General features: G+C 39.3%; 1 protein-coding gene across 3 annotated transcripts in view; it reads left to right on the top strand.

Annotated features, from left to right (window-relative positions):
- Nucleotides 1-16,430, top strand: part of MTHFD1L (methylenetetrahydrofolate dehydrogenase (NADP+ dependent) 1 like) — a 221,647-nt gene that overhangs the window by 33,319 nt on the left and 171,898 nt on the right. For all 3 annotated transcript variants that reach the window (XR_005214335.1, XM_037819435.1, XM_037819428.1), the window contains exon 8: nt 3,850-3,961. Coding sequence is in view for 2 of the 3 variants with exons in the window: in XM_037819435.1 (XP_037675363.1) it covers nt 3,850-3,961 (112 nt within the window). In the remaining variant the exon portion in view is untranslated. The remainder of the gene's footprint in view (nt 1-3,849; nt 3,962-16,430) is intronic.

Below are 16,430 nucleotides of genomic sequence, written 5' to 3' on the forward strand. Positions count from 1 at the left end.
CCATCTGTCTTTGGATATATATATATATAAATCTCATACATGAGATTCTCATATGGGCCCTTTTGAAACACAGTGATAGCAAGAGATTAATTATGTCTTCTGGCTAAGAAAGTGGAGCTGTACTTCCTGAGTTTTTTTTTTTTTAATGCATGTATTTGCTAAATATAAAATTATGATATTCAATATAACTTTCCAAATCACATCTGTCCTCTCTCTTCCCTCTCTTCTCATCTTCTGACGCTTGCCTCCCCCTTGCTCCTAAAAATCACTGACTTCGAGAAAAATAGTTTTCACGTTATCTAAACTATATGGTACTCCCACACCACCCTTGGTAAGTGTCTGCATATCTGGATCTTACTATGTTTTTACATTCGGTCTTCTGCCTGGGGAATGGGCGGTTCTCTTTTAGCAGCTTCTACTCAAGTCTCAGCAGAGAAAGAAATATTTTGTTATGAGGCAGGGATTCAAGTCAGGCTTTGGCTGGGGTGTTTCCCATTAGGAAAGAGGAGAGTAGGAACAGGCAGTGAGACAATAATTCTTGAATTGTAGCTCATTAAAATCTACCCTTGTCTTCTGTGGGTTAGTTATCAATTTACGCATCTAGCACTTCTACTTTCCAGAAAGAATTAGCATTGACATTGTGGTCATTACTAAGGGAAGAGATCCTTGTCTTTTCTCTGTGGGATTAATTGCCCCCAGTTGCTTTTTGACGCTGCTCACTTCCAAGTTCTGTGGCTCTGGAGTTGAGAGGCAGGGGTGAGATTTCCCAGATTTATAGGTAATGAAAAGAACAGATTGTATCAAAGACACCACAGGTCTTAAGCTAAGAGTTCTCAGGGGATTTGTGTGAACCTGCGATCCTTGGCTTTTTCCAAAATGAACATTTCAGTTTTATTCATATGAACCTCCTTTTTAGACATGTTTGACATGCTTTGGTTTGGCTGCTCTTATGCATGCAAATACAAGAAAACAGCATTTCTTTTCTGCTGATCATTTGCAACAAGCCTTGAACAGTTTGTGTTTGTTTTGGAGTTACTGTGGTTGAATTTCTGACAGTGGTATATGTAAATGAAGGAATACATTTTTTTATACAGATGTTTAAAACCCACTTCCCACCAGAACACTTTTTTCCCCTAAATATGACATCACCGAAAAGCCTAGCTACTTTTTGCATCTGTCGGTAGATGACATGCAGCTTTTAGGGACTGGATAGCTAGTAATATCAGCTGCAAACTTCTTAATTCAGTTTAACAGTGTTAAGGTCCTGTAGCATAGAAAAAGAATGATCATTTAAGCAAATGATTTGATAGGTATTTTTTTTTCCTTTTTATTGTCAGTAATAAAGTGTATTCATTGCAATACCACTTAAATGTGCGCTTCTAATTTCTGCTTTAATAAAGTAGATACAGAAAAGCAGTTAATTCTCTTTGGCTCTTTAGTGGGTACACAGTGAATGATAAAATGCTTTTCCCTATTTGCATGAAGAAATTGATCAAATATTTCTGGGGCATTAACTTTTAAAAGCTGGCTTTGTCAGCTAAATGAAAAAAAAACATGCATTTTAATTGTTATTGCAAACCTCCTCTATCTGGGGAATTGAGAGCTGTCCCAGAGCTTGACTTCCTTGCTCAACCTACTTTAGGTTGAGCTGTCAGGGATTGGCTTTCCTTCATTGCCATCTCTTGTCCCAAGATTCCTAACAGACATCAGCTGGTGCATCCCCTTGCCCAAGCAGTATTAACGATTCTCAGGCTAAGGTGCTGGCCTGGCTCGTCCCTAGATCATCAGGTATGATTAGCCTGTCCAAGTTGAGTGTGCACAAGGACCTGTGGAGCTCACTGGGTGGGTTTGGTGGTGCTGGTGGTGGTGGACTTTTTTTTAATCTGTGTTTTGTCTTCTGCCCCTCCACCCATTTGATTCTAGAATCTGTGGTGAGTTGCAGGGTATTGAAGTCCTTGGAAAAAGCACCTGGTAAAGGGCTCAACATGTGAAGGGCAAAGGATGGGCAGCTTCACATGCTTTCCACCTCTTAGAGTATTTCCAAGGCTGGAAACACTACAGAACATTACAGTATCTGCCTTAGGCAAGTGGCTTAAATGCTGTGTGAGCCTTAGTAGCCTTATTTATCAAATAAGCATAGTAACATCGACTTCACACAGTTGGGATATTCAGTGAGTGTCTTAGTTCCAGAGCTGCTATGACAAATACCACACACTGGTTGGCTTAAACAACAGAAATTTATTGTCTCATGGTTTTGGAGGCCAGAAGTCAACATCAAGGTCTCAACTGGCCACGGTTTCTCCCAGTGTCTGTAGCATTCTGGTGTTGGCTTGTCGCAATCCCTGGGGTTCCTTGGCTTCCATCTCTGTCTCCATCACATGGTGATCTGCCTCATCCTTTGGTCTCTTCTGATTTCTGGCTTCTACCTACTGATGCATCCAAATGTCCTCTGCTTATAAAAACTTCGCTCATACAGATTAAGGCCTGCATCTTGAAAGATCCTATTGACAAATGGACCACAGGACTGGGCGTTAGGACTAGAAGACATCTTTTGTGGTGGGCATGATTCAAACCCCAAAGATGAGATAATATTTGCAGCACTCAGCTGACATGCACAACTGTGGCTATTTCACTGTGGGTCAAAGATTCATGGTTCTCTCTTCTTCCACTTTTGCACCCAGCGTGACATCATCAGGTGCTTGTTAGAATCACAACAGGTGGTCTTTCAACCTCTCTGTGTAGTTTGAGATGTGACCTTCATCTTGGCATCTTCCTCCAGGGCTGCATGGTCCCAGGAGGAACCAGATGGCCTGATGAATGTATTCTGTAGTGAGGGTTGCATTCCTACTTCCTTCTTTCTCAGAAAATGAGCAATTCGAGAAGAGGGTAACCAGGGCCTCCAGGAAGGTGAGATTCTTTCTCAGCCTCCTGGAATCCCTTCCATGGACACAGTAAAAGTTCCCGGTGGGTCCGATTTTGAGTGTGTGGTGGCCAGGCCAGCCAGCACCGGCTGCTCAGGCCTTCTTGAAGCTTCCCCACAGCAACCTGTACTCCCTCTTCAGCCACGCCATGAACGGGAGCCACCCAGCTCCCCTCTCAGTCTCCTCCATCCTCAGCCCTTTTCTTGGTGCTACCGTTAGCGGCGAAGAAGTGTGTAAATAAAGATTCTCCACACGGCATATATGCTGAAGGGACTGCTGTGGTTTTTGTTGTTGTTGTTGTTGTTATTAGTTTATTTGTTTTTGATAAAACCCCACAATTTATTAAAAACGGATTCCTTTCAGTAGCTCTGATTAAAACCGATCGGCTTAAGAGATACCATTACTCAGGAAAGTGATGTGTACAAAAGTCTCAGGAAGGGGAGAATAAAGCTATTTGAAACAACTTGAACAGGATTGGATTACTAGAATGGTCACTTAGCAAATCAATGCAAAGCACAACAATGAGCCATACGTGAGAAAACCATGTACCCACAAGCATGGGGGTATGGGGCTCTCAGTTTCCGTTTGCTTGGAACACACCCCGTTGTTCTTTGGGAAGGAGAGGTTGGCTGGAGCATGGAACCTCCCTGCTGACTGCTGTAGAGCTAGTCTGTGCTCAGAGCACAGGCGAAATACGTGGAATGAGGGCGGCAGACAAGTGACGAAAGTTTTAAATGCCCATTTTCCTTTTTTTCTAGGACATGGTAGTCATGAAAAGGATTAGCAAATGATTCTGCTCAAAGCATATGGAATGAAACTTGGAATTGTGATGATTATCTATTACACTGAGCCTTTTCACATCAGTATTTGGCCATGTCTTCGTGCCAGACATTAAAATGTGGGTTTTCTTTTTTCTTTTCCTTTTTAGCTTCATGAGGCTGATATTGTGGTCCTAGGCTCGCCCAGGCCGGAAGAGATTCCCCTCACATGGATACAGCCAGGAACTACTGTCCTCAATTGTTCCCATGACTTTCTATCAGGTAAATGTCTTAACATCGGCACAAGGCTGCTGACACAAATGGTAAGGTTGTTATGAGAGATATCAACCTGCCTTGTTCAGAATTGTGAGTGTCCCTGGAACGTTGGTAGTCATCACAAGTGTACAGTAGAGGTATTTAAGATCGTTGATGTGCCTGCTTTGGGGTTCCCTGGTGGGGCCATCTTGTTGGGCAAAGAGAAGCCAAGATGCCACTTACAGTGACTGCCTCCTCCCCCCATCGTGAAATACCACCCCCCCCTCACCTCCACGGGCCTCTGGCATCAAGATAGTTGTGACCTAAAGTCAATACTTTGTACGTGCGTGCAGTAAACTAGAAATAGTGGTTTTCACGGGTCTTTCAAAAAAACAGCAGAATCCTTACTCCCAAAGAAATCTTGGCTGAATTGCCACATGTGAAAACAAGAAAGCAGAGTTGCTGGAGGTGGGAATGGCGACCAGCCCTCTGTCTCCTTGACTTCCCCTGGTGGTGACCCCTGAAACTCTCTCTTGGAGCCCCGAAGTCACCTCAGAACAGTTTGAACCTGGGCACAAGAAACAGAAGTAGTTTTCGCCCTGGTGTTGCTATTCGATGGGATTTGGCCAAGGGTCCCAGAAGGGCTTGCTCATGAGGTGCCCACCCTGGAGCACCCAGCCAAGGGGGCGAGTGGGGCTGGAGATGGCCCAGAGGGGGATCTTTTCCTAATTTGCAAAAAGGCACTAATGTTCACAACAGCATCATTCACAATAGCCAAAAGGTGGAAACAACCCAGGAGTCCATCAACAGATAAATGGATAAATTACCTATGGGATATACATATACAGGAATATTATTCATCCCTAAAATGCAATGAAGTTCTGATGTGTGCTCTGCATGGATGAACCTCGAAAACATTATGGTCAGTGCAAGAAGCCAGACAGAAAAGAACAAATATTCTATGATTCCACTTATATGACATTTAGAATAGGCAAATTCATAGGGACATGTTTTGGTTTGCTAAAATTGCCAGAATGCAATATACCAGAAATGGCTTGGGTTTTACAATGGGGATTTATTAGTTCACAAACTTACAGTTCTAAGGCCATGAAAATGTCCCAATTAAGGCATCAGCAGGATGATACCTTCTCTGAAGAAGGGCTGATGGCATCTGGTGTTCCTCTGTCACCTGGGCCTCTCCTGGGTTTAGCTTCTGGTTTCCATGGCTTTCTCCAAAATATCTCTGGGCTTCTGTCTCAGCTTCTCTGAACTCTCTCCATAATGTCTCTGTCTTTTATCCTTTTATAGAGGACTCCAGCTAGGGGACCAAGACTCACCCTGAATGGGTGGGGTCACATCTCCATGGAAACAACCTAATCAAAAGGTCCCACCCACAATAGGTCTGCCCCCACAAGATTGGATTAAAAGCACATAGTTTTTTCTGGGGTACATATCAAGATCCAAACCAGCACAGGACAGAAAGTAGACTTGAGGTTTCCAGGGACTGGGGAGAGAGGGAATGGGGAATTATTGCTTAATGTGTTCAGAGTTTTTGTTTGGGGTGATAAAAAAGTTTTGGAAATAGTGGTGATGGTTATATAATATTGGGAATGTACTTAATGCCACTGGATTATACATTTAAAATTGGTTAAAAGGGCAAATTTTAAGTTATGTGTATTTTACCACAAAGAAACAAAGTAAAAATAAAAAGACACTAGGGCTAGCAAAACTTGTTGGATCATGCCCAGTCAACATTGGGTCTCATATTTATATGGGGAAAGATGGTAGAGGGAGGCAGAGGGGCCCTCCTTTTTTTTCCTCTTGAAAAAAATAAAAGAGCAAGGCGTTGTATTCTGACTTAACAATTCTGTAAGTAGACTGATGTCAGCTATTTTATTTTAAATTTATTTTGAATCTATTTAAATTTATTTATTTTAAATTTAGTAGAATATTGGCTGGTTGTTTCGTTTCCTTGTTCATTTTTGATAATGCAATATCCAAAGTAGGCCAGACATAAAGTAAGCACTCAGTAAATATTGATGTTGAATGAGGGAATAAGCCTGGACTTAATTGCACTCTGTAGTTTTAAGGTTGCAGATGTAGAGCTGTTTCCTTGAATTTGCTGCCTCCCACTTGAAACCAGAACCTACTTGGGCAGCTATTGAGGCAAAGATGAAAAAATGCTCTGTTGATTAAATGAATTAACATTTTCTCAGTTGGTATCGCTAATAGTAGCGTTAAATTTCTAAATGTTTAAAGTTACTTTTACTTTTAGCAACTTTGATTACTATGAAAATGTAATCTATCAGTAAACTGGAGAAAAAAGGTTTTCGTTTTTTTTTCTTTTTTCATAATCCTGCCCCTTGGAGGCAAAAGAATAGACTTTTTCAACATTATTGAAAGGAAAAGTGCTTTTAGTTAAATGTCAGCCCAGAAGAAGAATTTTTAATAAACTTGTGATTGGGTGAAGGCAGGGTTTCATAACTAAATTTTCATTCTTGTCTTAATGGTACAGAAATTTTTTCCCCCTATAAAAACAGATGAGCTATGATGATTGATGACAAGGAAATTCTGTAGCGGCATTTTATTGAATGTGTAGTCCCTGGAGAGATTTTCCTGATGGCTCATATCCCAGAATCAGTGCTCAGAAAACAACTGCACTTATTTCATGAGCCTGATGTTTATATGTATATATATTTTTATTAATTCTAGCTCTTATTCTTATACAATTTAAAGAATAGAGTTGAAATGATTGCTATACGTTTTAACATTGATAAGAACTGGACAATATTATAACTGAAATGCAGTGATCTGGGCAAGTACGTTTAAAAATGAAGTCACAGACATTGGTTTTCTATACTTTTTTGTTTGAAGAAAATACAAAGTCAGCAAGCAGTCCCAGATGAAAAAAAAAAAACAAACAAATAGGTGGATTAGGATGAGGATTAAATTTATTTGTTATTAAAACAAGTAAATAGGTGGTTTAGGATTAGGGTTAAAAATGGACTGATTGGTTTGTTTTGCAGCAAGAAGAGAAAACCAAGCCGTGGGCGGCCATTGACTGAGCAGGGGCGGGGGGCAACATTGGCTGCTCCAGCCGGTCACGCCTCCTCCACTGCTGACAGCTGCGTTTTCACTGTTGGGCTCATTTATAGGGTTCTTTGGGAGGATACCTCCAGCTAATGTGAGGAACATTTTCTTCACGTTTATATTAGCTTTTGCACCAGTCTCAGAAAATTGAACACCACACTCCCGTGCAATCTGCTCTCCTTTTCCTTTAGGTACAACTCTTACGGTCCATATCACACTTGTTTGCTGGTAACAGTCTCCACGTCTCCACTGGCATGCTCGTCTATGTCTCTGAGCCATTTGCTGGTATTTTCAAAACTTTTACTGTTGGTGATGTCATACACTAGTCCGACACCCGTGGCTCCTCTATAGTAGGAGGTCGGGACGGTGTGGAATCGCTCCCCGCCTGCCCTGTCCCCAACTGTAGCCTGATCTTGTTTCCTGGTAATTCAGCTGCTTTGATCTTAAAGTCTGTTCCTGTGGTGGAAATAAAGGTGGTATGGAAGGCATCATCCGAAAAACGAAAAAGGCCGCGGATCCTCCCCACTCTCGCTTCCCGGGTCAGGGGCGGCTTGGAAAGCAGGTCATAGGTCTTCTTCACCTTTGGGAGGAGTGGCCCAGACTCTCACCAACTTAGGCCGCCGGGGATTGGTCCCTCTCACTACAGCCAACTCCTCGGACCGGAGGATCGGGGAAGCCTGGGGAAAAGGAGGACTCGCGAGGGCGCGGGCGACCTGCGAACGCCCCCGATGGTGGCGGCCTCCCGTGGCCCCGAGGGCGGCGCCCGCGCTCGGCAGCGTCTCCCAGCCCTGCGCCGGGTTCAGGGGAGTGAGTGGGTCGGGACAAAATCCCTTAAGGGTTGCTCCGCCCGGCCGCTCCCACGGGCAGGAGAGCAAGCTCTGCTGTCAAGGGGGCGCGGCGGGCCTGGGGACAGTCTCGCTCCCGAGGAGAAACCCCGAGCTCGGGCGCGGCGCTGGAGCCCAGGCGCCCCCGCCGGAGCCACAGTTTCCTGCGCCTTCTTGTGCCCGCATGCGCGCTGCCTCATGTTGATATTTTCAGCAGAGATTTCCATGCTGTTTTCTAGCTATAAGAATAACTGAATTTCTTTTTATTCAAAGTAAGAGTTCTTTCACATCAAAGTGTGCTGTGATCTTGCCATGTCCTGATTGTTAAAGAGCAGAACTTCACCCTAAACAAGACCATTTTGTATTCCAAGTATAAGGACTCACTGACCTATGAAACGAGAAGATCTTTTATCTTAGGCCCCTAGAATGTATGAAAACAGCAACTTTATGGTTCCAAGTCGTTTGCTGTTTAATTTTAAATGGACACAATTCTTAGTGTGGAGTGGAGGGCAGAACCCTGGACTGTATCCTAGGGCTCATGCTAGTAAGTTGAGGGGCATTGGGTCTTCCTCCTTGTGACTCCAAAGGGAGACACTGTATTATAGTGAAAAGAGATGAATTTGGGGACCAGTGTTGACCTGCCTCAAAGAAAAGAGACAAGAATTTTGTTTTCTTTTGTTTTCAAACTCCTGGTCTCATTACACATACAGGCTGTGTGACTTTGAGCAAGTGACTTAATCTCTCTGATCCTCAATTTCCTTCTGTGTAAAGTGGGTGCAAGACTGCTGTGAGGAATGAACGAGATGCTGTTCCAAGACCGCTTTCACAGTTGTTGCGAATGAATGATGGTTTCTTCCTTTACCCTCTCCTTCTCTGTCCTTTCTGCCATATCTTCATTACAGCCATCTTCATGTTAGAAGGATACCAGTCTGTATTTGAAAATCAAGCCCAAGCAAGTAAGTAAGAAGACAGTTTTGGAGATATTAGCCATGCATATGATTTAATTATTTCCTAATGCATTTGGAATAAAATAAGAATATTTGCTTATGACTTTTGAATTTTATCCTAAGATCCTTTGTATCTATGTCCCATCCCAGGAAAATGGATTTTTTAAATTCATTTTTTAATTAATTATTTTTTTCCCAGGAAATTCTGGATGTTTTGAATCTATCCTTGAGATATATTATTGCAAGTCTTCTATTTCAAATTTTAATTAGTTCTCAAAGCATGTAATGTTTTCACTTTTCAAGAAGATTTAAGGCATTTAGAATATGCATCCCTACAAATTCCTTCTTAATTTGGTTTCAGTGATTCCAAATGGACTGCTTGTGTAAGTTGATACTCTATATTCCTCTTTTCTTACATTCTGTTCTTTTAAAAAATAGTGATAATACTGTTATTTGATGGTGAAATTCAAGTGATTTAAACTAGGAGTACAACTTTTGAGAGCACTGTCACAATATTATACTAAAATTTCATTTATTGCATGTTGCAGTTTATCCTACAAGACTAAACTACTTAATTTAAAAACTAATTACCAGTGTTTTGACAAAGTTTTATCTGTAGTGAAGTCTAAGCTTTAGTCCTCTCTGCTTTCAAAACCTCCCACAAATTTTTCGGAGTTCTTGTTCCCTAGAGGAGGTGAAAAAAAAAGATTTGAAAGAGCTCAGTCTGTGGGTTCAAGCCCAGGGCCAGGCCAGACAAAAACTGAGATGTTTCCACATAGCAGAGATGGCTGAAAGAGGAGGGACTTGCCTTGGCAACACCCACTTTACTGATTGTTCTGGCAAACTTCCCACGGTGGTCTCAAAATGCTCATGTCAGGGAAAGAACCGCTCTTGTTTCCAGAGAAAACCATATACTATTTTAGCCTTACGTTTTCTTATTGTAGAGAGTTTGGTATTATAAGAAAAATTAGAAGTGAAAGTCTCTCTTTTAAAGTGACTCATTGGCTTGTGCCTGGAAGACCCAAGAGTGTTCAGTGGGAAGCAAAAAGACCTGTCCGCAACCTGGGACTCAGGATCCTGGCTGCCTCTCACTCAGGCTCCGACCGTGGCCAGGTTTCCAGTGGGGCTCTGCCTTTACACAGGCCTGGGAGTGAAGAAATGATTTCCTTTCCCCATTATGACAGTTATTAGGAATGTGTTCCTGATACACTGAGTTATCTGTCTTAACTGCTTCAGATTCTGTGGGTTTCTAACTTTAATTCAGTTCTAAATATTGCATTGATTTCTATCACAAAAGCAGTACAATGTTCATGGTAGAAAATTTGTGAAATATAGAATGTTCTATAGAAAAGAAAAGAACAACTAATCCAGTCACCTAGAGATAACCGTTTTATATTTTTTCCATAAAAAAGCATTACACTTAGTTTTATTTGAATTTAATAGAAAGAAAAGAATATAAGATACTAGAAGCATTAGTGAAATTCACGTAACTTTTTTCAGAGAAATATTTGTTCCTAAAAGATTCCTCCAAAGTTTAAAATATAAATATATTATATATAAATGTCATTTATAAACATATAAAAACAATGGAGAGATGGTTTTTTGTGTTGTTTTAGAAATAGTTGTTGTTTATTTTAAATTACTTGTTTCCTAATGGGCATAAAGTTAACTCTCTAGGGAGTAAATATTTGCCAACTATGTGTAAAATTCAGAGAGCAACCCCGTTATCTAAACAAAGAATTTTCTTGTTTTAATTTGGAAAAAAAAAGTTTAGAACATGTGTTTACTTCTGAGATTAATAGTCCAGGGAAATGTGTACCTAAGTACTAAACAAAATTCCGTATAAAAATGACAATCACTCTTTGGAAAAAAATAGACGTAAATATACTTGTATGTGTAAACATATAAATAATATAGTAAACATTATAATTAGTGCTCACTGTAATAAACTCAAAATGATTATACTTGAATTCAGAGTATCATTACATGATACTGAATTGAGGCCAGTAGCGGTCTAAATTGGCGATTTCAGAAAGCATTCTACCTTTGCTCAAAAATCATGCCCCAGCTTGATTTCTATTTGGACAGATATTTTCTTGAGTTTTTAATTTTACGTGGCCTCTCAAATTGCCTTTATGATCAAAAAAGGCAGTGTCTTTCTCTCCTCATTGGCAAGCTGCTTTTGCATCTTAGGATACAGTTTACATCATCATCTCGCCTTTCTTCTGGAGGATTTTGTTCAAGGGCCCCTTTAAAGTCTTGTTCAAATTTTGTGCCTTTTCCCTGAGCCTGCTGCTGAGCTCTCATTCTGGATTTTTATGTTTTTCTGTTTCGTTTCATTCTTTCTTTAATTTTTCTGTTTCAAATAACCCATGTCTTCCTCTTTCTTTAGATTTCTTATTGTTGTATTGGAGTATATGCTGGAAAAAATAATTTAGGTAGGCATAGAAATCTAGATTCAAAATAATTTTTATTCATAGCTTTGAAAGCCTTGCTACATGGTTTTGTAGCATCTAGTACTGATGGTGAAAAGCCTAGTGCCCAAGAGAGTTTTGTTGGTTTTGTTTTTTCCCTTCAGGGTAGCTTTTAGGATTTTCTCTTTATTGTCAGAATACGGAATCTAACCAGTAAGTGCTATATATGTATCTTTTAAGATTTTATCCTTCTGGGCCCTCAAATGGACTTCTTCATTTGAGATTTGAGTCTGTCTTCAGGCTCAGGGAAATTTAAACATTTCTTCTCCTCTAATGTCTGTTTTTTCTTCCTGGGAGCCCTACTATTTAGATGTTTGACTTCCCCTTATATTATCCTACAAGAAATCTCTTCTCATTTTATCTTTCATTATGTGAGGCTCCTCAACCCCTTGTCAACATCATTAGTTTAACGATTTCCATTTAATTGTTTGGTTCTGTTATTCCAGAAATCATAATTTTAAACTTCCCAGAACAGTTTCTTAATTTTGTATTTCTCCTTATTCATAATAATCTATTCTTAAATTATTGGAACATGCCGATTAAACTGCACAAAGATGCTAAGTAGAATTTTATAATGTGGGTTTTGTTTGGTTTGGTTTTAGTTTTGGTTTTTTCCTGCCCTATTTCATTTTCTCTGACTGTAGTTATGCTATTTATCTGTGTTTGGGTGCTGTTGTTTTACTGCAAGTACCTGATAATTCTTGATTGCCTTTATATATGTGTGTGGGTGTAAAACAGCTTTATTGAGAATAAATAAGATTTATTGAGAAATTCACTATCATAAAATTCACCCGTTAAAAGTGTACAGTTCAGTGATTTTTAGTATATTTACCAAATTTTGCAACCATCACCACAATCTGATTTTTTTTATTTTTTTAATGCATATTTTTTTTTATTATTACAGAAGTTGTAGGTTTACAGAAAATACAGGGTTCACGTATAACCCCCTCCCCCTCTATTACTAAAACCTTGCACTGGTGTGGTAGGTTTGTTACAATTGGTGGAAGAATATTAAAATTGTACTGTTAACTATAGCCAATTGTTTACATTAGCATTCGCTGTGTTATAGAGTCCTATGTTGTTTCTTTAAAAATTTTGTTCTAGTAACGTATATACAACCTAGAATTTCCCCTTTTACCCATATTCAAATATATAATTCAGTAGTGTTGGGTTCACAGTGTTATGCTACCATCACCAAAACTTTTCTATCACCCCAAATAGAAATTTTGTATCATTTAAGCTTTAACCACCATTCTCAAACCTCACCCCAATTCCTGTTATCCAGTATTCTAGTTCCTGACTTTATAAATTTATTCTAATTATTTCATATCAGTGAGATCATATAATATTTCTCCTTTTTTGTCTGGCTTATTTCACTCGAACTGGTGTTTTTAAGGTTCATCCATGTTGTCACATGTATCAGAACTTCATTCCTTTTTATAGCTGAATCATATCCCACTGTATATATTTTTACCACATTTTGTTTCTCCATTCGTCAGTTGATGGACACTTGGGTTGCTTCCATCTTTTGGCAATTTCGAATAATGCCACTGTGAACATCAGTGTGCAAAATATCTGTCTGTGCTTTCAATTCTTATGTATACCTGGAAGGACAGTCTGTGTTCATGGATTGGCAAATGAGGTAGAACATCTTTTCATGTGCTTTTTTTTGCCATTTGTATATCTTCTTTGAAGAAATATCTATTCGACTCTTTTGTTCATTTTTTAATTGGGTTGTTTGTCTTTATGTTGTTGAATTCAAGGAATTCTTTATGTACTCTTGATATTAAACCCTTATCAGTAATGTGGTTTCCAAATATTTTCTCCCATCCTGTAAGTTGTCTTTACTTTCATGATAAAGTCATTTGATCCACAAAAGTTGTTTGTTTGTTTTTTTTTAATTTTGATGAGGCCCCATTTATCTTTTTTGTTGCTTGTGCTTTGATTATGAAGTCTAAGAAATTATTACCTAACACAAGTTCTGAAGATGCTTCCCTATGTTATCTTCTAGGAGTTTTATAGTTTTGGTACTTACATTTAAGTCTTTGATTCTTTTTGAGTTGGCCTTTGTGTATAGTGTGAGGTTGGGATCCACCTTCATTCTTTTGCATATAGACATCCAGTTTTCCTAGTACCATTTGTTGAAGAGTCTATTTTTTCCCAGTTGAGTGGACTTGGCATCCTTCTTGAAAATTAGCGGACCATCAGTTGATGGTTTATTTCTGAACTCTCAATTCAGTTTCATTGGTCTATATGTGTGTCCTTGTACCAGTACCTTGCTCTTTTCATTAATGTATGTTTGTAATAAGTTTAAAATGGGGAACTGTGAGTCATCCAGCATCATTCTTTTTCAAGTTGGCTTTGGCTGTTCAGGGGCTCCCTATCATTCCATATAAATTTGATGATTTGTGTTTTCATTTCTCCTTTTTTTTTTGATTCAGCACTTGCCTAGTTACTGCAACCCTCCAATGGAATTAAAGCAGTTTTGAGGAAGATGACTCTGCCAGTTTTTGCTAGATTCTGTGGTAAAATGGCACCCTGGAATGTCTTATGCCACCATTTTTGTAGTCCAGAAGTTTGAGACTTGCAAAATCTAATTTTAGAATATTTTCTTCACCCCAAATAGAAAGCCCCATATCCGTTAGCATCACTGCCTGTTATCCCTTCTCTATCCGCAACCCTTGACACCACTAATCTACTTTCTGTCTCTGTGGATTTGCATTTTCAAGTCATTTCATATAAATGGAATCATACAATATGTGATTTTTTGTGACTGGCTTCTTTCACTTAGCACGATGTTTTCAAGATTCATCCATATTGTAGCACGAATCAGTATTTCATTCCTTTTTATGGTCAAATAATCCACTTTATGGATATATCACTTTTTAAATCATTAATTGGTGGACATTTGGTTGGTTCCACTTTTTGGATATTATGAATGATGCCACCATCAACATTCATGTAGAAGTGTTTGAGTGAATATATATTTTCATTTCTTGTGGCTATATACCTAGGAATGGAATTGCTGGGTCATGTGATAACTATTTAATCCTTTGAGGAACTTCCGGACTATTGTCTTTAGCGGCTAGGTCATTTTATATGCTCACCAACAGTGCACAAGTGCTCCTATTTCTCTGCATCCTCATGGACACTTGTTATTTTCCATTTTTAAAATAATAGCCATGGTAGTATGAAGTGGTATCATATTGTGGTTATGATTTGGATTTTGCTGATGACTGATGATATTGAGCATCTTTTCAGTGCCTTTTGTGTATCTTCTTTCAAGAAATGTTTATTCAGATCATTTGTCCATTTTTTAATTTGGTTATTTGTATTTTTATTGTTGAATTATAAGTGTACTTTACATATTCTGGATACTAGACCTTTCTTCAGGTACATGAATTTTCTCCCATTGCCTGGGTTGGCTTTTCACTTTTTTAGTGGCATATTTTGAAGTACAGAAGTTTTTCATTTTGATGAAGTTCAATTCATTCATATTTTTCTTTTGTAATTTGTGCTTTTGGTGTACATCTAAGAAACTGCCTCTCTGACCCCACCACCACCTTTTACTTTAAATAAAAGGCTCGGTTAACTAATCCATGTTGCGTCCAAGGGATTCTACTGCAGTCATATAAATCTGTTTACTGAACGGAAAGGCTGGCATAGAGCTCTGTATGAGAGGGTGGGGTGTGTCCCCAGGTAGGCTTTGCTGTAGGGTAGGTGAGCAAAGAATTGGCAGCAGCCTTGAACCCTTCTAGGTGGCCATGGAATGGAAGACTTTGTATTTCCCCTTAGATAGAGCTGTTTTTCCTTTTCCCTCTGGCATATTGTGGAGGTCTGGAGTCACCCAGCCTCTTTGTATTATTCGACTGCCTGTGCTAGAAGCCCTCCACAGATAGATAATTTTGTTTGGCAAATCAGCTTTAACTCAGTAGCCAGCCATGGACGGCCAGTCACTCAGTTTAGAGGCCCAGCTTCTGGTCGACCTCCTTCAGTGCCTTGATGAAAGCCACCCCCCCATGCTTGCTTTTTGCATTTGCAAACTCTGAGCATGAGATTTGTCCTGGGCTCTGTTGTGAGAAGTCTTTGCCTTGTTTCAGGCAGTCAAGGACTCTCCTGCTCTGATTTCTCATCCATCTGATCCTATCTGCTACTCTCTTCTGCACGTTTCTCAAGATTTCTGATCCATTGACGAAACCCTTTTTGTGAGCACGGATTTATTCCTTTCTAACATATTTCTCAGTCACTTGGACCATAATTGTGGCTGCAAGGAGACACAGTGTTGGGTGCTCTGCCAGCCGTCTTGATCTGGAAGACTTGAAAGCGATTTTTGTTTTGGTTTCTTCATAATATCTGCCTCTCATCCAGCTCATTACACTTACTGAAATTATTTGCAAGAAGGTTTAAACATATCAGGAATCATAGTTCCACAAAATAGCATATTCTCACTTTAACCTAGTTGTATTTCATGCAAGATGGTGGTGAAATTATGGGAGGAATTAATTACCATGTAACTCTGACAGTGAAATTCTTCACTTGCATGGGCATCTGTGATTATATTCTGGGAATTTGTGTTTAGAAATGGATACTAGCTTCTAGAACATAGGTTTTTCTTATTTCTCCACCATTTCGAGATAGAGGTCAAAACCAAACAAATCTCTCCCATTCTCTCGACTCTTAGCTTTTTCCTAAGTAATATTTATAAAGTTGAAGTGTTGCTAATCTTTAAACAATACCTGAGGGAGATGATTTTCCAACACCCTTCATACATTTGGCTATAGACCATCATAAAACACATACTCTTAAGTGTTTTGTGCTCTTTCTTGCAAGGGACTGTCAGCAAAATGGATGATTTAAGAGGAGAGTGGTCCAAAATAGAAGAAAATAGTTTCTTAATTTGAAAATGTTACTCTTAGTAATGTTTCTTTTCTCTGAGGGAGGCTGTCGCCTAAAGCATTTTTCATGTGTTGTTACTTTCCCAAATTTTATAAGTGCTAACGAAAGGAGGGAAAGTAGAATTTGTATAAATGCCTTCCTATTTTGAAAGCCAGGTAATCAAAAAAACTAGTATCCTATACTGTGATTTCTCAGTTTTGATGAGCAATGGGTCATATAACTTCTATGACAGAGGTTTTTAAAATTTTCAAAGAAAGCCTGTCTT

This window comes from Choloepus didactylus, chromosome 2 (genome assembly GCF_015220235.1).
Source record: "Choloepus didactylus isolate mChoDid1 chromosome 2, mChoDid1.pri, whole genome shotgun sequence".
NCBI classification, from domain to species: Eukaryota; Metazoa; Chordata; class Mammalia; order Pilosa; family Megalonychidae; genus Choloepus; species Choloepus didactylus.